The sequence below is a fragment of the Ambystoma mexicanum genome, chromosome 6q, assembly GCF_040938575.1.
Source record: "Ambystoma mexicanum isolate Mex_15411 chromosome 6q, UKY_AmexF1_1, whole genome shotgun sequence".
Taxonomy (NCBI): Eukaryota; Metazoa; Chordata; class Amphibia; order Caudata; family Ambystomatidae; genus Ambystoma; species Ambystoma mexicanum.
In genome coordinates this window covers 496481153-496507899 of record NC_090937.1, presented here as the reverse complement: position 1 = coordinate 496507899, position 26747 = coordinate 496481153, and the positions used below count along the sequence as shown (strand labels likewise).

The 26747-nt window shown below is 46.2% G+C and overlaps 1 protein-coding gene across 40 annotated transcripts in view; it reads right to left on the bottom strand.

Moving 5' to 3' along the window:
• Window positions 1-26747, bottom strand: part of ANK2 (ankyrin 2) — a 1645279-nt gene that overhangs the window by 440684 nt on the left and 1177848 nt on the right. For all 40 annotated transcript variants that reach the window (XM_069630993.1, XM_069630997.1, XM_069630984.1 and 37 more), the window contains one exon: window positions 11627-11725. In XM_069630993.1, coding sequence (XP_069487094.1) covers window positions 11627-11725 — 99 coding nt within the window. The remainder of the gene's footprint in view (window positions 1-11626; window positions 11726-26747) is intronic.

Sequence of the window (26747 nt, the reverse complement as noted above, 5' to 3'; positions counted from 1 at the left end):
CGCTTGCAATCCCAAAGCCATTTGCTCTGGGATTAGGACAGCAGAGAACCAGTCCCTTGGAAAGGATTTCTTGAGATTAGATGGAAATCCTCCCTTCCTGTAACTATCGCCCAAGGCGAAGGGAAAGGGAGCAAGAAACCCCAACAAACCCTGGTTGAAGCACAAGGGAAGACATGCAGTGAATGGGTTCATTGCCTAGATCCAGTGTTTAGGATCTACCGCCTCCTTGCACCACGATGGCAAATCGAGCCAAACTGCAGAGCTTTGAGGCGGCAATGATCGGAAGCCATGAAGACAAGCTAAGCCCTTTGCATGTGAAGCATGAGGACCAATGGCAAGCGGCAGGACGTTTGGATTAGTGACAGGAATTAGTAACTGACCCACTTAGTTCTCATTGGTTAAAGCCTCAGTATCCCAACATCTACACTTCTGGTATACATTCCTAGGATGGATTCTATGCAGGGACATCACTTAGGGGTCTCCAGATTAGCACCCTCCCTGCCCCCAGCTCCCCCTTTGCGTGCAAGGTGCAAAAAGCAGAAGGGCTCTCTTGTAAGGGGTGGGGGAGGATTGGCTCTGAAGCATGGGGCTGTGTAAGCAGACAGTCCCCTGACAGAGAGTTCACCTCTCACCCTAATGCTCAGACATTAAGCATCACTGTGGCAGTGGTTTGCAGCTTCTGAAGTGCAAGTCGTAACCCGCAGACTTCGTGCCTGTTGGCCTCAGCGGGCCTTCTCTCGGTGGTGGCCATGCCTCATCCTCCTCATCACATCTGACTTCTCAGCTGCGGAGTTCTTGCAGTTCTCCGATTGTCCCACTACTGCTGCATGTATGCACGTGAAGAACAGCTAAAGGTGGGTCCTTTTCTTTTGTTGATTGTGATAGACACGAGACTTCCACTAGATGTCCCTGTTCGGCCCCTCTGTTCCCTCTCAAGTCAAATCAAGTGCCAACAGCCTTCGACAAGCCGCGCAGCACAGGGTGGACTGTATACGGAAGAGCCTGGTCTCTGGCTATCCATACATATTTGCAGTTTAGCAAAATAATTACACAGGGTATGCTATTTTTCTAATATATTTGCATGGGGTACTTGAGGTTGCACTTGGGCTGTGCAAAGCTGCACTTTATTCTGGTGACTGTGCAATGCATATTGTGCAGGTGGATAACTTAATGAGGTAAGCACGGGACTCTGGCATGGGTCCAGCCTTCACTTGACAAGTTCAAAACTCAGCCAGACTGACTCAGCCATTCATCCTTCTGAGGGCGATACACTGGGTGCCAATACATGTGGCAGTAATAACAGCTAGTTAGTGCAGCACTTAAAAGCAGGAGAAGCACGTTATTATCACTGAGGCATTAACCAGCAGTAGACGTCATTATGGGGGAAATTAAGACTGCACTTGGCAAGTGATCGCAGCAACAGGACACATACAATACATATGCCAACCACAACAGATATTAGCTTGCACTGTGTGGCACTTCTGAGGCACTCTGAGACTCTGCTGGCAATATGGTGGCTGTACCTGGACATGTGAGATTGCACCTTGCAATATATGACCACACCTGACATGTGATTCTATAACAGCCGCAGCATAACACTATCTGCATATAGTAGGCAACACATGGCATACTATGGAAATACATGGCCATGTGGGGCAGCATTTAACATGTAAAGATGAGTCCTGACTTGTGAGGCTATGACTGCATTAGGATGGCAGTAATGGGCAATATGCAGCTATATTGGCATATTTTGATTTTGCAGGATGCACCCCTGTCATATCGTGAGCTCACCAATGGCACATCGAGCAAGCACCCTAATTAACATTTCGTTGGTCCCTAAAACAGTCTTCTTTCTGCTTTAGTAATTCATTTTTATTTTATAAACCATAACCTTATTTGTCATGTGGCATCACTTCCGGTGATCTCATCAGGTCCAAAGGTCACATGCAATCACTTCCTGTGGTGTGAAAGTGTGTGGTGGTACTTCCGCTCCCCCTGGCATTTTGGTGAATTGATGTCCTTGATTTCATGACCCCCAGTTTGTGAAATAAGTTCAACAAGAATATATTTCTCGTTCTCAATACTATATTTTTTTGGATGGGTTTGGGGACATTTGTCATCCTTTAGTGGATAGACATTGTATAATAAGTAGCATGACAATCTGTGAGAAGACTCGTGAAATTAGAGGTAATTCATTTGTAATTTTTTTTTTTTTTTTTTTTTTGAAACATCAGTCGAAATATGTCGCAGTATGATGCCGCGACATCAGACTTTTATTACAACCGAGGTTCATCCGAAGATTCATTTCCTTTAGTCCGTTTCTTTGTAGACAAAAGTTCGATTGATGAGCTCTCCATTAAGAGCATCCTTCTATATTCTCTAAATCAAGTGCGTCTATGAAGTTGACTATCGCACAACAAAGTTTTACAACATTCCCGGCCATTGCCTGCGACCACCAATCACGTGCTTCTGGATCCGCTGGACAAAAGTTGCCTAAGTGTAGGGCTCGTTTTGTTGTGAGCAACGTGCATTTAGTTATCAGATGTTCGATGGATTCAGGTTCTTTCATGCAGAAACGGCATCTGTCGTTGTTTACTTTATTTGAGTGACGAAGCCACAGTGCTGCTTTTGTGTTGATTGCATTTAACCGAATTCGTAAAAACTGAGCCCGGTGGTGGCGGGAAGGACAGTTTGTCAAGTATTTACATAGAACGCCCAACTTATGTTGTCCAATTGCGGTGTCTAGAGTTGTGACCATCTTACAACGTTGGTCGTAATTCTGGATCCAATGCATTGTGTCGACCTTTTTCTTAACCAATTGCGGTCGCTTTATCAATTCATCAGTGTTTGAGTTAGCATGGGCTAGAATGTTTTTCAGACGTTGTTTCCACTCTTCAAGTAATACTGAATTCCCCGGGCCAGGTCTGATGGAAAAGGGCTGATAGGCAGGTGGTTTAGATGGCATAATCATTTTTCTGAAAGCCATCAGAGATTTCCATATTACGCAAGCATGAAGCGAGTTTATGGACAGTTCGTATCTTAGTTGGATCATTGAGATGTAGGTTGGTAACTTCAGGACACGTCGCCAAAAAATGGCTTCAAGCTTCTGCCAAAAGACCGCTTCGATGGACCACCCTGCTTCAGATCCATAAGTAATCGCTGGAACGACTTTCTGCAGATAAAATTTCAGGATTGGGGTGAGTGCGAATTTGCCATAAGATTTGTCCAGAAGCTGGGCTTGAATTCCAAATTGCACCATGCGGGCTTTCAAGTCTACTTTCCACGGAGTTTCGCAGAGTGAGTTGTTAAAGGATATCCCCAAATATCTAATTGAATCGATCACATCTAGTGGTTTTTTATTTATATGCCAGGTGAAAGGACGTTGATTATTAGATTTTGGTTTGCCAATGATGATAATTTTGGTCTTGTCGATGTTTATTGACAAATCGTTGGAGTCGAGGTATTCATTAAGGTTGGACAATTGCCGTTGTAGGCCTATCTGGGTTTTGTCTAGAAGGACTATGTCGTCTGCGTATATTAAATGACCGACTTCGATGTTATTTAAATTTGGTGGAAAATATCTCACGTTTTTCCGATGTTCAGGTATGTCGGCCATAAACAGTTTGAATAACTCGGCTGCTAGTGGACATCCTTGTTTCACCCCTGTATTTGTTGGTATAGGGTTAGAGAGAGCACCTTGGTTGTTTAGTCGAATGCTGATTGAGGTGTTTGAGTGTAGCGCTTTTATTGGATCCATCAGGTTACTTGGGCAATTCCATTTCTTTAGTTTGGCCCAGAGTTTTGAGCGATTAATGGTGTCAAAGGCACTACGTAGATCGATAAAGGCTACGAACAGTTTGGTTTTGGCCCTTATACTTTCCAATTTTAGAATTGTCATTAAGAGCAGGTTTACTTCCACCCCGACTCCTTTTGTGAATCCGGTCTGCCGGATGTCAGGGATTGAGTTCGTCGTTGACCAGTACGTAAGCTGTAAGCGTAAAAACGATGCAAAAATTTTCCCAATGGTGTCCAACAAGGCTATCGGGCGATAGTTGGATGGGTCTGCCCGATTGCCTTTTTTGTAAATTGGGACTATTATTGCTTCTCGCCAGGATCCAGGAATTGTTATTGTTGTGGACAGTCTGACAAACAGGATTTCTATCAATTTAGCCCATTCCTCCGCGTTATCTTTTAACATGATGTTAGTTATTAGGTCGGGTCCAGCGGCATTAGAGTTTTTCAGTGCTTGTATTGCAGTTTTTATGTCGGCGGCGGTGACTCGTAGCCCCCAAGAAGTTGGATTTGTCTCTGAAGCACTTTGGTCTTCTTGTTGTGTATTACTGAAGATTTTTGCGTAGTGTTGTGTCCATTGCTCGGGGGCAATTACGTTAATCGTCGTTGGCTGATGTTTGGAGTTCCCAGTGTTTAAGATGGCCCAAGTTTCGCGGGAATTTTTCTGAATTAGCTGTTTCAGTAGCGACTCCGCTTTATCTTGTTCAATTATGATTTTTTGTGATTTAAGCCAGGAACGATACGATCGTCGTCGATTTTGGATGTCTTGAATTATAGAGCTTCTATTGTCGGTGGTCTTTATCAGTTTCTTTAGCTTCCTCACGTCTCGTCGCATTTCTCTTTTTGCTGACGTTATTATCATGGATGAGACATGTTTGTGTAAATGACCCATAGTTGCATTGGAAGTACGTGTAGTGACAAAGTCGGAGAGTAAAGGAATATACTCAATCAACGAGTCATCATTGTTGACAAAATTCTGTCTTATTTCCTGGAGGTTCCTTCTATTTATTCTGAGACGGTTGCCACCTGCCGTCACTGAAATCGGAATTTCATAGTAACAAGTGTCCAATGACCATTCCAGCTGACAGGTAAGTCGCAAAAGGTTGTGATCGCTCGTTGACATAGGCAAGATTGTTAGAGACAGGTTTTTCTCAAATAGATTATGTGAGACCCAGAAGTAGTCAATGATTGAGTGGGTCTTGTTGTTTGACCACGTTTGACTTGGCGGTTGGTCTCCTATGACGTTCCCATTAACCATTAAACAGTTCCTTGTGCGAAGGGCACGGCTCCATAACATGCCACGGGTAGGGATGTCTTTGTCTAGAGCAGGCTTGTAGCTCTGTGTTTAACGCTCATATTTAAACCAAGCACAATTAAAGTCTCCTGCACAAATGATTGAGAGATTCCTGTATTTCAATATAGCCTCGTCGAGGATATGGAGCATAGAACTAAGAAAGAGCTTGGTACTGATTTTGTGTGGATTCCAGTAACCATTTAGAATGAGCAGATGTGACCTGGCGTCAACAGATTGGTGATTTGATTGTAATAGGACGCCTTGTATAAAGGGATTTGGAGCGAATGAAGCCTTAGGTTGCCACCATGTATTAATTTTAATCATCATTAATAGACCAGACGAGGGGCGGCCTTTTGGTCCTTTGACAGCGGGATTTAATAGGGTCGTAAAGCCATCTCTCATTGGGGATTCACTTAACCAAGTTTCTTGGAGGCAAATGATAAATGCCTTGTCCAGGTTGACATCAAACCGATTGAATAGGTGAGACGACCCCCTGGTATTCCAAGAGAGAATTTCACGTGTGCATTCTGTTGCACGAACTGATGGCTAATTCCGATCTGTTGTGCTGTGCGTCATGTTGTTCATCGGGATCCGATTTGTCTCGGATCTTTGAAATTCAACTCGTGGTGGTTTCTGTTTGTGCTCCATGTGTCTTTGTTCACGATGACTGGGAGCAGAATACTGCGGACTGATTTTCTGATTGTTTGTGCCCAGGTTTTGCGGTTCAATTGAAACGTCAAAGCCATAGCTCAGTAGTTCATTTGCCGCTTGCAGAATAGTGTTCCGTACTAAGGCAGATGGAATATGCAAAAGCACTTGATCACAACGTCGTTCCGTTGCGTATTCTACAATTCTTATGTCTGCTGACACAATCGTTCGTAGTGACGGAATGCAAGTGAGTAGTTTCATCACGTTCTTCCTGTTCATGTTCACATCGTGATCATCGTGGTGAAGATTTTGCAATCTGAGTTTGCAAGGTGTTAAGCCGACACTAGAGCCCAATGAAGTAGATGCATGAGAACGATAATGGACTGGCCTGTTCCCATGCGAATTTGTGTGTTTTGGATTCAAATGGGATATCTTTTGTTCCTTATTTGGCCTCGTCCTTATTGGATTTTTGTCGATGTTCGTAAATCGATTGGGATCATTCGTGGTCGTCGGTAAGTGAGTCGATTGTAAAGTTTCTTGAGCAAAATCTGGAACCAAGTCTTGGTGGTCGATTGACAAGTCCTCAGAGTATGTAGATAGGTCGCAGATATCGATTGTAGAGCTGGGAGAATCGTTTGTAGCGATTACTGAGTCAGAGTCAGTTCTTTGACGTTTGTTCGGATGGGCTTCTGGGGCATCGAGCTTCTTTACCTGTTTTGTTTGTTTTTTCCTAATGTCTGAGTCATTTTGGTTAACTGCTTTGGCTTGGTTAAATAGTCCGGGGGTGGGGACCTTCGGCAAATTTCTAATCAGGTTTCGAGAGCTCAGAGATGATGTGCATTTTTTGACTCCTGGTCTTGGTATTATCTGGCGTGAGTTCTGAGCTTGGCGTTTGATGTGCTTTACAGCGTTAAAGTCTTTTACTTCTATTTGTTTTGAAGGGCCTTGAAAGATGCCAAAGGAGGCCACAGATTTCATTGCCGGAGGCTGAGATAAAAGGCCATTTGTTGGGAGATTTTTTAAATGGTCACAATCGGAAGCTTCGTGAATTAAAGGAGGTTTGTTTAAGCTGGTCGCAGATGATTGCTGTGAAACAGAGATCACTGAGTTGGATATTTTTTCAGTTGAAGTTGAAGTTTGATCTGCTATTGTCTGAATTATTGTCTTTGTTGTGGCTTGCAAGGAAGCGTCCTGCATTAGAATTCTTTGGGATTTGGGGTTTCGCGTGGGCGTTGAGTCTGTAGTTTGGTGCTCAGTTTTGGAGTAGATTTCGGTTGAGAAATGTCGCATCCATTTCACCGCCTCAAGAAGGCCGTCGGACAAGGAGTCGTTTTGGCAATGATGTCGGGCAGCAAGGTCGCTTAAGCGTTCTTGCCAACGCATTGTCTTTTCGGCTTCCTGAGTCAGCTGTTTCTGTAGAAAGTTTGTTACAGTCTCAAAACTATCCATCTTTTCCTTTAATGAAATGATAAGTGTGGACTGGTCCTTGTAAGTATCTAGCAAAGATTCGTACATTTTTAGAAAAGGCAAGAGTGCTGTTGATGATGCGGCTAGTACGTTGTTATAAATCTGCATTGCTGCTGCTGATGAAAGACTCGGTTTAGGGCCCGCTCCAGTCTGTTCACCTAGATTAGACTGGTTACTGTTTATGGAGTCTGAATGAGAGTCTGGTATTAATGTTGCATCACCAGTTACATTTGCCGGAACTGCTTTTGGGGCAGGTTGAATGTTTGAAGACAAATTCTTGTTTTTTGTTGGATGCACGGATGATGTGGTTTGATGTTGTGATTGGGCATAATGCTTCGTATGCCGTAACGCGTGATTAAGTTTGCCGTCAGTCACGCATTTGGGATGCATTAGCAGCCCAAGATGGGGGGCTTGTCGCGTCAATTCACTAGTGTGAGGCATCCCTGCTAAGTTTTGCACATCACCGTTTTTCTTGTGGGACCAATCGATGTTGTTTCTTTGGTCTCCTTGCTCTGTTTGAGTCATAAGGGAGGTCCTTTTTAACGGTGTAATGTCCTTTTCATTGAAGGAATTTGGCTTTGTGTAGACAAAGACAGTACGTGTGGGAACTTTATCAAAGATTTCGGCAGCTCGATGTTTGACCGCGCTTTGAGCTTTAATGTGCTTCGAGTTTGATACTAAGGAGCTCACGGCCAAAGTGGTTTCGTCGTGCTCAATGGTTGCAGTTGCAATTAAATTTGATGCAATAGCATTTTTGGCTTCAGAATAACTTGTTGAGGCAAGATCCTCGTTTTCTTGTGAGGCTTCCAAGAGCTCGACATCCGTTAAATCGAATGGCGTAAAGAACTCGTCTCCTTTGTTCGAGTATAGTGGTTTAACAGAGGTAGGTGAGTCTGTACTCCTGTTTAAGGGGGGAAGGTCGAGTAATGATAGTAGCGGTCGTTGTGGAGAACTGATGGTGACTTCCACGTCGGTTTCGTCGTTTGAAGTTCGAACCATAGTTTCAGCTTCGCTGACTTCGCTGGTAGTAGCTGCGTGCAAGGCACATGTGGAGACTCCACCAGACGTGTCAGTGTTAAGTACGTTGATTTCAGAATCATCTAGACTTGACGTTGACAGATCAATTAATGTTGTCTCATTAGTCGCAATATCAGGTGTAGCCGATGGATTTTGTGGAGGCGCGGTGTCTCCCTTTTTATCAAGGGTAACTGGTGCACTTATTTCGATGGAGATCTCGGTGGATTCCTCAGTGTGCTGCTCATCTGAGTACATTATCATCGGTACGGGCAAGGGGTTGACAGCAGTCGTATCGTCATTAGTACTTTGGTCGGTTGACAATGAATTAAGAGATCTAAGTTCAGACATGTTTTTAGGTGCACTTTTGTGGAGCAAGGAGCTTACCTTTATTGGCTCCACTCTCGCGTCGCTTTTTAGCGCTGTCCAAGGGTTTTGCATACGGCGTTGTTGAATGGTTTTACGTCGGGTAAGGGGGCCAGAGCCTGTTTGGCCGCCTGTGCCGGAGTGCGCCGTCATGAATAGCTGATTCGCACTGCCGAGACCAACCGTTGACTGCCGTAGACTGACTCAGCTCACGACTCCGCGCGCGCTCCGCGCCGGAATCGAGGCTAAATAGGATCCGCCTCCAGTTGTCGATGGCCGATGTTAAAGGCACAGGCACAGTACACTGCGGCTCCAGCCAGCAGTGCAGAGAAAAAGGGAACACGTTGCTGCAGCTCCTCACGAGAAAAAAGTCGTAGCTGACTGCCGTAGACTGACTCAGCTCACGACTCCGTAATAGGAACAAAAGAGAAATAATACAGCATACATTGCCAAATCCAGGTCTAACAAGCATCGGATGTGCTGCGAATAGAGAGAGTAGTGAGCTATATATCAACATGAAAACAGCTGCATGCAAATACAATGATTTGAAAATATAATGCCTGCCCGACCTTAAGTGACACGCCCTGCCTGTCACTAAGGCTACCCTTAAAACAATTTACACACGAGGGAAATCCCCGAGACAGTCGAAGCTGACAGCAGCCATGGGTGCTTTTGGGATAAGGAGTACTTATGCATTTTACTTAAATAGTGCGTTTAGGTTTACATGTATTTGGGGCCTTATAGCAGGCACTGGCCGGGCTCACAGTTCTAGGTTCTGGTTCCAGATACTGCCCCTCTATTCCTCCATCCATTTACAAATGCTGCAGCTCAAGACGCGCCGCGTGTCCATGGTGATGGAAGCTTATCAACAACCATAGAGAATTGCTTTCCTTTTGCGTGGTGGCAAGAGGACATCTATCGCCACCGCGTGTCAATCCGCAGCGCTGCACAGCTTTCACAGCCTTCCCATCTGTTTGATGGGGTTGGTGTGCAAAGGCAGAGAGATGAACAGGAAGTTAAAGGACTGCATGTTCTAAGCAATTCCTGTCTGTCTTCGCTCATCCCAACTGTAATCCCCATTTGAAAAAACGAAAAGTCTCTCGAGGTGTGACTTAAAAGCGATTCAAAGGGCACGAACCATGGCTGCCGTTCCCTTCTACTCTGTTTCATCCTTCACTTTACGACGGCAGGAAACATCCAACACTTCACAGAAGAATGCAGGGATTTTCAACACACCTGTTCCCATCTCTGATTTTGTGCACCACTGGGGGAGCAAAGGGGGGGAGGGTGGGGCTTATGCAAGTACTTCAAAGAAGAGAAAGATCTTAGATGAGAGTCCCGGGGCTTTAAGTGGGCCGGGGCCTGCCGGGGCCCAGCCCTGGCAGGCTATGAAATCTCATTTTCAGGCAGGGCCCTGCCGGGCCCACTTATCTGCCCTGGCAGCCCCAGCCACTACACGAAAAGGCTTTTTTCCTAAAGCCTGAATCTATCGCTCGTGTGCGAAAGCTTCAGGCTTCAGAAAAAAATGCCATAATGGTGGCACTACACCTGCGAGGCATCCCTTCAATCAAGAGATGCCTTTGGAGAAAACGTGAGGCCCGCTGGAAGCAGAGGCCTTGTTTTCTAAATCCTGAAGCTCCTGTGCTTTTGCAGGAGTTTCAATCTTCAGGAAACGGCCTCAGCTACCATCGGCCTCACCCTATCAGTCTTAATGGTGACGCCGCCCTTCCACAGCTGGCGAGGGGCAGCACCACCATTAAGGCTCAATAGGCGAGGTGCTGTCCCCTGCCAGGCAAGCCTTTAGAAAATAAAGGCAGAGATCAGAGGGTGCTGATCTCTACAAAAGGCTGCCTGGCAGGGGTGCCAGTAGCCCATTGGGTCAGGGTTTGTCAAGGGGGCGTGGCCTAAAAGGGCAGCAGGCGACCCTGCCATTAGGCCACGCCCCCATTATGAGCCCTGGCTCATTTTGTAGTGCCACTTAAGGCACTGCGAGAGTCCCATACTCAAATTATCTTCTCTGTGTGGTGGACCCAGTGGTCGAAGTGGACGGGAGCGGTGCTCCCCTACTTTGACTTTTATGTTTTACTGTTCCTATACTGGTTTTGTTTTAAAATAAAAGTGTAGAAAGCAGTTGAAACTTGCACTTCAATGCACTGCACTGAACGTTCCCTCAAAGAGCAGGTTCATTTGTTTGGGGGTTTGTATTGTGTGTGGGAGGGGCCGTGATGATGGTGTTTGTAGGGAGCAGGGGCTGGTCAGCAGGGAACACAGTTCCACTACTTCTTTTCATACACTTCAACCACTGGGTAGACCCAAGTACTCTGCGGCTCAGGCCCTTGCTCGCCCGCGTTTTCTGACCCCATTCCCTGCTGCCTGGCGAATTGGCTACGGAATGCGATGAAAGCTCGCAATTCTCACGAGACGCAGTGACGCGTAGAAGTAGAGAGTGCAAGAAGTCCTTTCTGCAGGCAGCGATGTCTAAAAGGGAGAGCAAACCTGTGGTGCCCAGAAAGAATTTGTGTGCCCAAACAATAGCCCCCCCCCAAATAGCCGGTGCTGGCGGAGGACACGGGAGGAGACGAGGGTGTGCCAGAGGAAGGCTGAGGAACCCCACGAGCCCTCAATGGGATTCCGCTCACGTTTGATAGAGATTCCACCACTATTTTCTTAATTTTTTATGCAAATGAACTCTGATATCAAAGAGAAGTGCCTGGATGGAGAATTCTCCGATCCGTGGTGTTATCCGAACCCGAGGGGGAGTAAACGAACTTCTGTCTGAAGAATTCTGGGTGTCTTTGATACTGTGCGGCCGGCTCTGAATTAGATTCAAACACACCTTGGAGGGAGCTTTCTAGCACTAATAGTAAAAGAAGGGCTATAAAACACACACACAGGTGATGGGAAAAACTGCAACTCTGCATCTTCCCTCTGGTAGGAAAGCCTAGCCAAAGCCTGCGGCTCTTGACTTTCCCCCATGCAACCTTCGCCCAGTGTGTACATGTTCAAATGCAACATCAGACATGTTCTCTCGAGTATCTCACCAACCTTGGTCCGGGCGAGCAGCGGGGCTCCGCGTTCCAGGAGGACCTCCACGGCTGGGTCATGGCCACTCCGTGCGGCGCAGTGCAGAGGGGTCAGGCCATCCTGGCGGGAAGAGAAAGGAAAGATGGAGTCACGCCGTGGATCCTTGCTTCACGAGCTTACAGCACGCTGAGTCCCCACTACAAAACCTGCCACCCAGGCGTGAAGCCAGCGATGGAAGAAGAATACCGCCCCACCATCTAGAAGTGGAAAGGGTGGTATTCTCCACCTGGCCGGCAGTCACTCAACACCACTGAGACACATTGTGTATAAGCGCATTATAAAAACCCAATAAATGAACTGTCCTCCGTCTCATCCCACCACTATGCATAGTTAAAAAGCAGGCGCGCAATCATTGTCCGAGCCTCAGGGCTTTTCAATTCTAACTCTAGTAGGACCCCCCAAATGCAGGCAGTAACAAAGCCTAACAATTGCTGCATGCGCTCAATCTCCCTCCATCGCTTCAGCCAACTCCAACTGTATTCCATTCCCGAAATACAGGCACCAGTGTTCAGTTTTGCTCTTTTATCCCCATGAACTTAGATTGCGACCAAGCTATCCCTCCTACACCACACTGCCTCGCCGCATTCCCATCCACATACTAATAATACACAGGGTGTGTCCCGGCCAAGCTACCCCACAAGAGCTTCATCGTCATGCACGGCCACCCCCCGAGGACCCCCTGATGGAAACCAACCAGTGCTGCTGTGAGGGGACTCTGGGTGTTGCGGTGTATTCTGGCAGTGCACCAGTAGATCAAAACACGCTGGGAGTATTGCCAGGAATCAGAGTCACTTTCAAAACCACAGTCGGAACTGCATGTGCTGTTGCCAGGCAGGTTGACAAGCTCAATTATCGTGGTGAACAATCGCGAGATCCGCATTCACGGCGAGTTCATGCTGATCAATCGGTCTGAACCGACATTATAGGGGGGACTTAAGGCATGTGCTTGGAATCAGAGACCTGCATTTTCCTTGGTACTTTATAATTCTACGCGGTCAGTGGCGCGTGGGTTCATTTACGCAGAAATAGAGCAAACACTGTTTGGATATCTGTCCAACATAAAAAGGCATTCAAATGGCAACAGAGACGCAAAAGAGCCTTTCTGGGGTCGAATTGTCCGGCAGGAAATAGTTCTGGGAGTGCAACACAAAGCAGAAGCACGCATGGAATGCGGGGGAAGGTCTCTGGTTTAGAGCAAACAAGTGGAAGAATTAGAATTGGTGTCACGTGCCACCAGATGCTGCCAACTTGCCCTGATGCAGGCGGGGGCGGCGATGGGCTGGCTGGGTGTGCCTTTCAGATAGCACTTTAAGGGGGAATATAGGAGAGGGGCCTCATTTGGTTGAGATTTGATAGTGGCAAGTGCTGTCAGAAGTGCTTTAAGTGGGCCGGGGCCAGGCCCCAGCAGTCTCCATTATTTGTTTGTGAACCTTACTATGGTTTGTGCACTTTTCAGGCAATGCCCACCAGGGAGGCCCTGCCCCCAAATGAGGGCCCCTCTTCAATTTCTTACCCCACTTAAAGCACTGGCTGTTAGGCATATGCAAAAGGTACCAGGAGAAGGGTCAGTCTAACAAGCGGGTGGAGCTCGGAGGTCTGGGATTGCACCCAATTGGGCATCACTCAGGTTGACTTCTTAAAGCCCTGAAGAAGATGGGTGAGGAGAAGAAAAACGACCTCGACTTTCTGAAACATGCGTGAGCTGTTAGAGGAAGACCCAGGATGTGAAATTATGCGTAACCTAAGCACCCTGTGACATGCCTCATCTACCATGTGGTTTACCTCTGTGAGTACATTCCATGGTTAATGGAGGACTATGTAAATGTGAATTTAAAATTGTAAACATATATAAGAGATTTTGTATCAAACAAGTGTTTTCTTGTATGAATTCTAATACGGTAAAGTTGTGTGCAATGCATTTCTAAATATATTTGTTGATTATTTGGATTACAACATTGAATTCATTCTTAGCTGTTGTTCGATGATTCACTTGAGGTTCGGGCTGTGGTGTTCGTAGTCTGACTGAATGAGGGCACGTGGGTTCTTCACGATTATTTGGAAAACCCACACTGAAAGAGGATAAAAAAAAAAGGAAATCTAGAGGATGGAGAAATGGGAATGATGGTGGGAAGCTACTGTGTAAAAAATAAAAAGACAGATAAAGTCCCACGGGAACGGGGTGCTGGGAACGCCACTGGATTATGACTTTGATACGTTGATACTGGGAGATGATCGGCTCATTGATGGTTTGACTGGTGCACAGAAAAGTGGCTGTTTAGGAGCTCTCTAATGGCCAAGGAACTGATCCTGAGACAATGGAAGTCGACGGTTCATCCCAAGGAGAGCACATGGATTGATGAAATGGGCAAGCTTGCGACGATAGAGAGATTTATTCACAGGCACCATAAGAAAAATAAGTTATTTGAGGATATCTGGGGCCTATTCCTGGAATTGGACTAATCTTTATGACACTGCCAGGGAGGGTGGGTGTGGGCGGGTTTCTGCAACTGTTATGTACATTTTGTACATTGAGAATTAAAAAAAAGAAAAAGAAAATTATGTATAAATATTGTTGGCCCATCACTGCAATGATTTTATAGTAGACTAATAAACAAAACGAATTGACTACTTAGAAGGACCAAGTGCTGCGACGGTGGAGACGCCTGAGCTATAGTGCAGCGCACTGCATAATAACTCTGCGCCACTAAAGGCGACTCACGTTCAACCCTCACCAGTTCAACTCAAGTTCAGCAGCTGTTCTTCCAATTGTATGATACTAAAGTCCTTAAAATGTGTGTTGTAGCAACAGAAAAAAGTTGGCATTTTAAACAGTGCATAGTTGGGATTGCATCGGATGTATAGCGCATGGGCTACACAGAAAGTAGTGAATGGGGTAAGTAGCAGTCATTCACCTGATGCACTGATGTTTTTACATCAAATATGTAAATGTCCCTTTAAATCTCAATTCATAATAAACTGGTATTGTAAAACTAGGAAGTATTTAACTACTCCATGTATTTACCGTTTACTCAATGAGTCCCTTAGCAACTAACAACTTCCACCGCTAGATGGCAGTGCAGGATAAAGAACTTCTAGCTACACATGTACATTTTTAAAACAATTATAGCAAAACGCCTATAGCAACAGAACGGGAAGCCCAAGACACTCTAATCGGATAAACCTTCTGTAAACAATTCAGGCACTTAAATGAAATCAACTTGCACCCTTCACTAATCAGATAATAATCACACAGTCCTTAATAGTAAAGTAAGTACCCCCAAAATGTTATCTTCAAAAGAAGAAACAATTCAATAAGTCGACTTTTTACATTTTAAAGCAAATTCGTTACATCACAAAATTATTATACAAGTGAAATTACACATATGTAAAATTGCACTGTGTTTCACATCACTTCGCAATCCGATGTATAGATATGATACAATCAACCAACAGTTCTTTTTTTTTAAGACAAAAATCATCGATTCTAATAGATCTTCTCTCCTTCTATCGCATCGCGTTTCGGTATACACACTATCCTTCTTCAGGTGAATCAGAACTGCCTTTCTACAGTTGCAAATGGGTAACGTATTAACCATTACACCATCCAAATATCAATCAGCCTACTACGGTGGTCAGTCAAAATATCGAAAACAAAATGTCGAAAGACAATAATGTCGAAAACAAAACGTTGAAAAATAAAAAGTCAAATTATTTTTTATTTTATTTATGTTTATATAAAAAAAGTAAAAACTAAAAAAAAAAAAATGGGGGTTGGAGGGGAACCCCCACATTTCGAATAAAAAACGTATTAAAAAAGAAATTCGACTTCTTATTTTTCGACTTTGTTTTTTCGAAATTATGACTTTTGACTTTTTTGTTTTCGATGTTATCACTATGAACCGCCTACTACGTCAAGAGAAATGTACAAGACTAACCATGATTTCCAAAAGAATCTCGCAACATCAAAAAGCCCCAAGTGATCAAGAGCTACATCACTTTTCTACATTTTCACTTTGCTGATGTATATTAAAGTCAAAAGTACTCATTTAACATCATTACAGCATTTTGGGCTTGTGTTTTCGTCAGTCTTACTGCCTCATTACGAGTTTGGCCTCAGCCCTTAAATGCGGCGGTAACGCTATTACCGCTGCATTTAAGGGCTGGCCAAATCATGAGTTGGGTGGAAAGTTTGTAGATTTTCCTCCAGCTTTTTGCTGGAGGTAAAATACTCCACTTTCCACCTGTTTCTTGGCGCTAATAGCGCAGCGCTAATTGTGCCGGCACTACTAACACCCCCAACCTCATTGGGTCCAATGGGGAATGGGAACTTACCGCTGCACTGCTACCCGTGATCAGGTGCTAATAGCGCCGACCGCCGGGATACCACCATGGCTGTGCTAGAGCCCTTAGTCTAGTGGACCCTTCACATTGTACACCAGTAAACATGTTCACCGTCCTCGCTGGTCAATGCTTGCATTCTGTTTGTACTCTTGTTGGGCTCCTTGGATGGCATTTGCAGCAAAGAGAACCGCATTTGACCTGCAAATAACCCGCATGTTGATTTATGACATAGCCTTCGACCCCTCCAGATTATAATATAGTTGCAAATCCCCTGAGCCCAGGGAGGGATGCTGCTGACAAGGCAGATGTTCTCTTAACCTCTTAAGTGCTGCGCTTCAATGATTTCCTATGTCAATTAAGACAGAGAAAAACACCTGAACACTCAGTGCAGCCAGCAATCGCACTTGGAGATGTGGTGTTTGCCTCCTGTGGTGCAGGCAGGCGTGGGCTGAAGCACGTACACTAGACAAGATCAGAAAGTTGTAGGAGGATATGCAGCCAGGATGGGTAATCTGCCACGAGACTAACCCGTGTTTATGGCAACAGGGCAATGGCGCAGGTGCCACATTTTGGTGGTAGCCACTGTTGGTCCGCTGTACCGATTGTGCTAGGATGAGTAGGGCAAACATTTTTTTGTAAATTTGCAGCTTTTTTACTACAGATTATTACAGGCTTGTTGCAATATATTCTATTAACTCTTTATCCAGAGAGATCTCAGCAGTCCGCAAGAATTTTGAAAATACTGGCACAGTTGGTGTTATGCAGTGTGAGAAATTCCTCCATGTTATGTTATGTTATATGGCATGTCTATAGCGCCTACTGCCATTGGTATGGCCTCGAATCACTTTGGGGATGAACATTGTTCGGAAGAGACGTAGTCAGAGATGTCAATGAAGGATTTCTGAACTACGTGTGTGCATTGTTAGCTAGCGCAAATGTAGGTAGGCAGTGGCTAAGTCCCTAACAGCAGGCCGCAGATGTCAGATGAGAGGATGGTTGCCGTGACAGATTGTCAGGGGGATAGGAGAGTCTAGGAGGCTAAGTATGTGAACATCTGGACTGAGTTTTTTATGGGACACAGCTGTATTCTAATGAAGGTGGTGATGTGTGTTTGGGTGAGTGAGGTCGAGATGTGTGGAGGTGGGAGGAGCGTGCCCCGGGCGGGGTGCTGTTCGTTGTGACCTAGTTGGATGTAGTCTTGCAGAGCTTATCATAAGGCCTGACTGAGATGTACTCTGTGAGGGATAGGGGGGGCTATGTCCCATCTTGTCGACTCTTTAGGAAGCAGTAAGATATTCGTGTTGCAAGTTCCGATGGTATTAACCGCTTTGGTCGCGGTATTTGCTTTGTGTCCTTGGGATTTGGGTTTTTGATACGCTGTATGAGCGGCAGTTTCTAAATCTTCATCTTTGCTCGTGTTCCTTATGATCCGGAGTTATTCTCCAAGGGGAATGTTAGTGGAAGTTCTCGAAAAGCTGGTTCCTTGGCGCATGACTCCGCCGTAAGCCGCAGTGGGCTCTTTTTTTTTTTTTATTCAGTGTAATCTATTATTGTTGTCAATAAAGATGTCTGAATACATACAACCTTACCTTGATGAGGCTGTATTTTCTAGATAATGTCAGAAATGAAATAAGTTCTGTTTACATTTTGACAAGTATCGTACTATCTCCTCTCCAACCTCATATCCAAACATAACGGCCAAAACGCTGCTCCTCCTTTTTGACCTCAGGACTACTCTATCTGTAAATACTGGCCACATGCTCACAATGTTAAAAATGTTTTAATATCCTCCAGTCCCAGGCTCCGGTTTAGGTTCCTATTTTTACTCCTTCGAACCCTCCCCCCACCCCCCACCCGCCAAGATAACTCATTTAATACAGCAATGCTCTTATTTAAAAGGCCTGCCCCTGCTCCCTGCATTGCACACCCTGCAAGCCATTTCTCTTGGCAATGCCATCCTGTTCTTAACTAAATGCAAATACGTGAATTTGCATTGATTAGATTGCAACGCTTATGAACAAAATGAACTGTGTGTCATCAAACAACTCTCAGCGCCAGCTCACTCCCATTAAACTCCTCAGGACTGTTTTTGGTTTTCCTCTGCCTCCTTCCTAGCAACCGCCGAAGCAGCACGGCTGGGAGGACCACCCCTTTTTCTGTTCCCACTGAACAGGACCAGAAGAATAAACCGTTCTGCTACTGGAGAATACGTGCAATAAAATATTCATCTGACCTCATCTTACCAAAAAATCCATTAAGCCTGTACAGCAAAATCCCACAGCCACAGTAAAAAATGCATGTGTTAAACCATCCATGAAAGGCTCTTCAAATGTTTTCTCAGCGCTCATTGTGCATTGAGGCCACACAAATGGGGAAAGAGCGCTATATAAATAACCAAATACAATACAATAAACTGCGGGAGCGCATCCCTTTTATACGGCACTGCCAAATCTCAAAATGAGGAGACCTATTATTAACAATAAAGTGTAACTTATAGGCCTATTTAAGGACATAATGCTCTCCCTGCTTCCTCACCCAGGGCAGCAGATATCAGTATGAAAGGGTTTATGCAGTGTGGCCCTGCTCTGCCCCCTGTACGTTTAAAACAAGCCCACGCTCCTCTGGAGCGCCAACAGTACTTCAAGTGCAGGCATCCCCCACCAGGAAGCCTTCAGTGTGCTTAGTATGCTATGCTATGCCATTTATAACGTGCCTGTACACAAGTGTTTCTAGGCGCCACAAGACAAGGGAGAGAAAATATAGGGCACACAGGTGAAATGATCCTACTAGGCCTTGTGTCATTGGGATTGTGCAAGTGGGACAATAGAAGTGCAAGGGGAAGGCGAGGGGTAAGTGCAAGGGAGAGGAAGGGGGAAGTGCGAAAAGGGCAGTATGGACCTGAGTAAGTGCAGCCAGGGCAGCCAGGCTCTGAGTAGTGCACAAGGCTGGGGCTGTGTGGGTTACAGTTACAGCCCCTAAGTGCGCGGTGGGCCAGGAGGCAGTGCAAAGGAAGAATGGTCGTGGAGGAGTCTGGTACCCATTGAGGGAACCAAGCAACCAGTCGGCGCAGCAGACAGGTAAATTAGCAAGGGAGCAAGAGAGAGAAGGCAGAGGAGAAAAGGAGGGTCTTGAACTGCTTCCGGAACTTCAGGTGGTCCAGCACAAGTCTGGGAGGGGCAGGGAGGCCGTTCCAGAGGGAGGCACCTGCAGAGGAGAGAGAGATCTACCCCCCACTCTCTGCCTGGAGAAGCGCCTGATACTCAGAGAGTTGGAGGTAGCTGAGCCAAGGGTTCTAGAAGGAAGGTATTTTGGAAGAGAGAGTTGAATGCAGTGAGGGCCCCCGCCCCAGATAGCCATGTGGATGATGCCGCAGGTCTTGGACTTGATCCTTGCAGCCACCGGGAGCCAGTGGAGAGATTTCAGGGCGGGAGAGATACAGTCCCTGGGCTTGAGGCCAACGATAAGTCTTGCAGTCCTGTTCTGGATTAGTTGCAGGGGCGAAGTGTAGAGGTAGGCTTATTGAGAAAGAGGCTGTTGCCTGTTGCCTGCCTCCAGCCTGGAGAGAACCAGGGCTCTGGAGACACTGAGCTTCTGGGGGAAGGTGAGAAAACTTAGGATACCTCGGAGGAGGTGCAGCTGGAGAAGGAGAGGGTGGAGTGGAAGAGGACACCAAGGTTTTTTCCCTCACAGGAAGACAAGGGTAGAGGGCCCAAGGAGAGCGGCCAGACTGAGAGAGGGAAAGCGGGAGCAGGGGTCCCAATGAGAAGGATCTCTGTCTTACTGGCATTAAAGCAAACATCGTTGGAGGCACACCAATCCTGAATCACAGGATTGGTGTCAGTCAGTAATGAGCGAGGGAGGAGAGGAGGCTGAGGGAAGCCTGAAAGAGAGCTTAGTGTCATCCATATAACACTGAAAGTTAGAAGAGAAGGGGGTGATCAGATGGGTCAAGGGGGCCAGATAGACATTGAAGAGCCAGGGTGAGAGGATAGAGCCCTGGGGTCACCACATGTGGAGAGAGAGGAGGTGGAGAGAAAGGACCCAAGTTGGACCTGGGAGGGACAGTGCAGGGGGGAAAGAGGTCAGCCACGGCAGGGACTGATCTATGATGCCCATGTTCACACAGAGTCGATTAATCAGGGTGGCATGATTGACTGTGTCGAAAGCAGAGGAAAGGTCAAGTAGGATGAGCACAGAGGGAGAGCAGGAGTTGAGGTTAGACAGCACATCTTCACGGGTGTTCAGGAGAACAGTTTCTGTGCCTCTGGTTGCTCTGAAGCCAGACTGTTGGTCATGGAGGCAGCCAACAGATTCAGTCTGGAGAGTAAGCTGGGTGATGGCACGCTTTTCCAAGAGTTTGGCTAGGAAAGGAGTGAAAGAGATTGGGTGATAGCTTACCGGACATGTTGGATCGGCAGTAAGGGGTGCCACCATGGAAAACTGGCATTGATAAACGGCTGAACACCTGCTTCTATGCCTGTAGTGCCTCTTCCTGTCTGGATCATTAGGATTAGCAAAGATCACGCTGCCCCATTAACTATGGACATAGTGGAATCCTCAACAGGTACCAGGGAATGGTGTCAAAACACTTAAAAAGGATCAGATAGTGCATGATGCAAGAGATCCCACAAGCTAGAGACCAATGTCAGTGCTTACCACCATTGGGCAGATCCCAGAATCTACAGCATCCCTACAGCATCCCTTGGAGGAGGAGCACTTTCCTGCACACTCCCTTCTGGATTCCCAAAGTGCCAACTGATGGAAACCACTGTTGCCAAAATCTGCGACCATGTACTAAAATGGTCAAAACGGGGGCCTTACACTGCTTATGGTACTAGACCTATCCCCTGTGCCAATGTAATTGCTCGTAATGTCCTCAGGAAACGCCTATCATTGCGGGTGGGAGGGGGGGAGTATCCAAGGCACTGCACTGAAGGGTTGGACTCTTTTCCTTGTAGTACAATCACTCGCAATGGGAAAGTTGTAATCAAGGTACAATGCAGAGACTTGTGGAGACCCTCGGGGTTCTGCACTGTCTCCCGTGCTATTTAATATTGATATGGTGCCCGTCCCATGCCCGGTTAAAAAGCAAGGGTGTTATGCAGGTGGCAGACAGTCTAGGACAAGCAGAAATATCAATACGTATCTTCATAAAAGGCTTGTTTAGATAAAGACGCTCGGCAGCAGTCATGCACACTATGAGGATATATACCATGACACTACGGATGTATTTTATTTATTTATTTTTATTTATTTATTACATTTGTTATGCGCCCAGACCCGTATGTATCACGGCGTAGTTACAGACAATGAGTAAATCCAATCTTAATATTTTAACAGAAGCAAAAAACACAATTGATAGAAGCAGAACACACATTTTATATACAATTGAAGGGGGGTCTAGACAGTGAGGGTGTGGGTCATAGTAGTCACATAGTGGTCATTAGTATTGGTTGAAAAGCCAGGTTTTCAGTGATTTTTTTAATTGGGGGAAGGACGTTACATTCTTGATGTAAAGTCTTTTAGAAAAATAACAACCAATGTTGAGAATATATAATAGCTTCCCTGCCTGCCTCTCCCATGTAGTGTACGATGTTAGCCTCCAGCAAAATCAGAAAATATACTTGGGAAATTGTAATGTCTCTGGACTACAATTGGGTTTCAGAGTAGGGGGTTGACTGACATTTTAATAGACATAGGGCATGTAGTCTTACATAACTAAATCGCAGCAAAGTGGCCTTTTTCTATCTCATCATTCTAACTGATGTAGATTCTTAGATTACTATGTATCCAATACTCTTTTTGACTGGGATCCCCTTGAAGCAGGCAAGTTCCACCCAATACATTGGCAAAATAGCTTTAAACATATGCGGTAGTTATCTTTTCTATCAAACAATGACTCTGTGATAGGTTAAAGGAGGGTGCACATGTAAAACACCTTCTTTTCTTTGACCTCCACAGAACCTGCTGAGAAAGCCCAATAGGTGCAGAGACCTGGGGCAGCCAGGATAAGCTGCAAGAATGTGCTTAAAAATTGAGAGAGGATTATATTTGGTTCTAAGTCCCACCCCCTACGCCCCTGCCAAGAGCCCACAAATATGCACACGTACCACCTGTATAAAATGTCTCTGCTAATTCAGCCGAAGCAGTGAATGGTGCTTGGGAGGCGAGCATGTTGACTTGGGTGAGTTATTCGTGGAATCTGGGTTGGAGTCTGTTCTGATTTGCTTTCTATCAGGCCCATCTTCCCTGCTTGCATGGAGGAGATGATGAGTGTTCTAAGTGCAGAATCCTGTGTGAGTGAGCTGCTTAATGTTCTAGGTATGATAGTTGGGTAGAGGTGGACTTGGAGAGAGGGTATGCCAGCGGATGTTCCCTTACTACTATTTACCTGCTGGTGCCTATCCAGTATCTTATAACAGCAACTTTGACAATAAAGCCTTTCTACTATACTGATGACCCGTGCTGCTCCTTGCAGTGGCATATCTTAACAAAGTCCTGAAGAAAGATGTGAGTAACCTATGCAGATGAAACATGTTGACACGGATCATGAGTTTATACAATATCTGTGATTGCACTTACCCACAGTTTGTGTAGTGGATATTTTCTAATGAAACACATGGTTTTGCATCAACTGGGTGCAATAATAAAGAGGAAAGTGGTGACAAATGTGACTAGTTTGCTTAGTTAGACTATTTAATAGCCTTAAGAGGGAGCCACAAAATGACAGAGCATATCCTGTGCCAATCGGATCACAGGGATTTGTAATATTGAGCATCAGGACTTGTTCTCTGCATCTCCGATTTGCTCTTGATACCTTATATATTAGTCACAATGCCTAAAACTGGAGAAAATCTGGAGATTTATGGAGCATCTCTGATATGCTCACTTGCAAAGACGATTCACAAGGCTTTGCAGAATGGCATTGTAGAAATGCTCTGGGCAGCCCCAGCGTTTCTCTAGCTTTAGGCTTTGTGAATCGGGTATGAGATGGCAGAAGCAAATCTTAGATTGTCAGCGCATCTCCTGATTGGCCCCAGTGTAAATCAAGAGATTTGCCTAAGGTCCTACACTAAAAGCAAAGAAACAAATTGGTGCTGGTCTTATCATACCTACCCCAAATACGAGTGAGGATAATTAGTGGGTAGGTGGCACCACAACCCAACACTGAATGATAATCGGCCCAAAAAGATAGCTGTTAGGAGTAAATACAGGCAACTCCGACTTGAGCAATTCAGTACTAAAAAAATCACTGAGTGTGGTGGACAGCCTGATGACTTTAGAAGGGCAGTCAGAGAAGTGTCAAAAGTAAATTAATTATATATGACAGCAAAGGGAGGCTAATAGTCGATTATCAAGATGAACGACTGATTCATTTGGAGGGAAAATTGAGACATAATGCAATTTTGGAGAGAAATTAGAAACTAAAGACTGCAAGCATTATTTTGAGATTGCATCCACAGTGCCATGCCATGCTCTTGCCTTTATGATATGATATGGCATTTATAATGCAACTATACACAAGTGTTTCAAGACGTGACGAGGCAAGGGAGAGGGAACAAAGGGAAGACAGAGACAACCATCTTACTAGGCCAGGTGAAATTGAGATTACGCAAGTGTAGGGCAGAGGGGTGGGGAAAAGTGCGAGGGGAAAAGGGAAGGGGCAGTGCAGTACATGGGATCAAACAATAGAAGTGCAGCCAGCATGTGGCAAGTGCAAAGGTAAGTGCAGACAGCAGGTGTCCAAAGTGCAGGTAGGGGGACTGTAGGGTTACAGATACAGACCCAAGTGTGCAAGGGTGCCACAGGGGCAGTGCAGGAATGCAACTGGCGGGGAGGAGACATGGGCCCGAGATCAGAGGGTAGCCAAGTGACCAGTGCAGTTTCAGTTTCAGCCAGGAATTCAGCAGGGGAGAGTAAGGGAGATGGCAGAAGCAAGGAGGAAAGTCTTGAGGTGATTCCGGAACCGGAGCTGGTTCTCCTCAAGTTTCAGAGAGGCAGGGAGGCTGTTCCAGAGGCAGGCCCCAGCTGAAGAAAGAGATCAACCACCAACTCGTTGCTTGGAGAAGCGACTGACCCTGTGGGAGTTGGAGGCGGAGGAGCAAAGAGCTCGAGTAGTAAGATATTTACGAAGAGAGAGTTGGAGGTATTGAGGCCTGTTACGACGGATTTCTGAACTCTGTCCTGGAGGCGCAGAGGTTCAGAAGGCCAACCTAATTACTTGGAACAGGGTAACATCTGGACAAGCCAGACCAATCAGGGTAGCGATCGCGGCGGTCAAGACTAGGTCTCAAGAGGGGTGAGGGTGACTGAAAGCCCGCAATGAGCACACCAAGCAAGGACACTTACAAATTACTCCAAACAGGTGTTATATTAAAAATGTATACACATTTATTCCAAGGCCTTTGCAACAATGACCGTAGCGAGAAATCACAATAAAACTCTAGTAAACCAACACATACCAAACCAATGCAATATATATACAAATACAAACGAGTCTAAAGAGTTAGACGCACGAAATGTGTAGTCCACCTAGAAGGGGAGGAAAACAGGCAGCGCGAAATAATAATTAGACCCAGTCCGCCTTCAGAGGCACCTAACTAAAAGGAAGTCCAAGCCCTACGAAGAGTGGAGCCTTGTGCTCAAAAGTACCTGCACACGCTGGTGCCAACGGGCAAAAAGGGGAGTCTCTTCGAGGGAATCAGGCAGTTCAGTTCAGTGAACAAATGAAGATAAACAGAGCTCCGCGACTCAAGCGCAGCCTCCACCGTGGGCAGGAGCAGAGCGCGAGTACGGAAAGGCGTGCTGTTTGACACAGCGGGGAAAAGCTATGGGCTCCTGCAGGAGGGCGACCAGTTCCTAGCTATGCTACTCACCGGTCCCCGATGCAAGCAGATCCAGGCTTCTCCGCGTCAGTTTCAGTGCTGGCAGGTTCAGGGGAGCAGGGGACGTCTCGTCGTCATGTAGATTCTGCAGCAGCAGAGTTGAGTTGAGGGCGTCCCAAGCGCAGTGAACCCGCACAGTTTGTTACCACAGCAGGGCAACGGAGCGGCCGTGTGTATCTCAGCCAAATGTACACTACTCACTTCAGACCTGGGAATGCCAAGTGTACGAATCGTGTGAGAGTGACAAGGACTCGAAATACTACACAACCTGGCGGCGGTTACAGAGCAAGACTCCTGGGTAGGCTGGTCAGTCTGCTGGATGGCCCAGAGACACTTCTGAAGGCTTACGTGCAGGAGATGGTGAAGATGCCGAGAATAGCTGTCCCCGCTATTCCAAGGGTCGAAGTACCAGTACAGGCCTTCTGGTTCGATCAGAGGTAGAAAGGGTTTCACAAGGCGACAGCAGTGCAGAGGAGCAGTCCTTCAGCGGGTCACCAGCGATTCCTCGGTTCAGCCTCGTGGTTGCAGGATACTTGGCTCCTGTATTCCTTTGTTCGTGAGAACTCAGGAGATCGACATGGTAGTGGCATTTCCAGCCCCCTCTTATCCACGTTCCCTTCGTGCCAAAACGGAGGGGACCCAATGGGAGATCCGCTCAACAAACACTCACACCATACGTGGACCTATCACGGACCACGATGGTCCCAGGCATTCATACCACACTAGACTCTCTGGGACCCAGGATGTGTATTGGGACCAGACATCCCAGCCCACATCCTGGAGGCACACACAAGGCCTATAGAAGCCTGCAAAAGCATCTGTGTTTCGCGGGAAAGTACATGCCCAAATAAGGAAGGCCCCGGGTCGGCTCGACCTGGGGAAGGTGAAGGGGGCAAGACGGTCAGCGGACAGGACAAAGAGCCTCGTGGCCTGGACATTTTGCGAGCAAGGCCACCATTTTGGGCTAAGCGCGAGAAACGCGCTTAAAACGCCAAAAGGAGCTCAAAAACACAAGAAACGATCGCTGCCACCATTCCCGTCCGTGATTCTCTTGCACCGATCATTTACAATCCAAGCAGAGTATCTAGGGCCTGTAGAAGACTAGAGACCCAAGAGAGCAGTAATTTAGCTTACAGTGCCCTCTTGTGTCATGTTGCACGAAAGCTGCAACATGATAAAGAAACTATGGAAAACAGCGTTTCCCGGTACTGACTGTCTAAAGGGCATCTCAGTTTCCCTGTGAGAATGGAGCGAAAGCCCAGAGGAGTGCAGCAGAAGGCTGCACTTCTCTGGCAAAGTCTAGATCATGGTGAAAACAACAGCAAAAAGTTTAGGGGTTGCCACATGGAAGGAAAATTACCCACAATTACGAAATCTTTCCTAACACTCGCCCCTCCCAGACTATGGACAGGGGGAACTAATCCACCCCTGGATGAGTCTCTTGTTCAGGTCGGTTAAACATTCTGGACAACCCATCAGCATTGCTATGTTGGACACCTGGCCTATGCTCAATAGTGAAGTCGAAGCCTTGTAGACTTATGGACCACCTAAGCAACTTTGGATTCTCTCCCTTCATGTTCATTAGCCACTTTAAGGGCTTATGTCAGTTTGCACAGTGAAGTGGGTCCCATAGAGCTAGGGCCTCAGCTTCCGTAGGGCCCACACAACAGAGAAACATTCTTTCTCCACTGTGGACCATCTGAGCTCTCTGTCCTTAAGCTGGTGACTAATAAAACCAATAGGGTGTTCCTTACCCTTCTCATCTACTTGCGATAGTACAGCTCCTATCCCAGTGTCAGAGGCGTCCGACTGCACAATAAAAGGTCTTTGATAATCAGGGGCCCTGAGGACAGGGG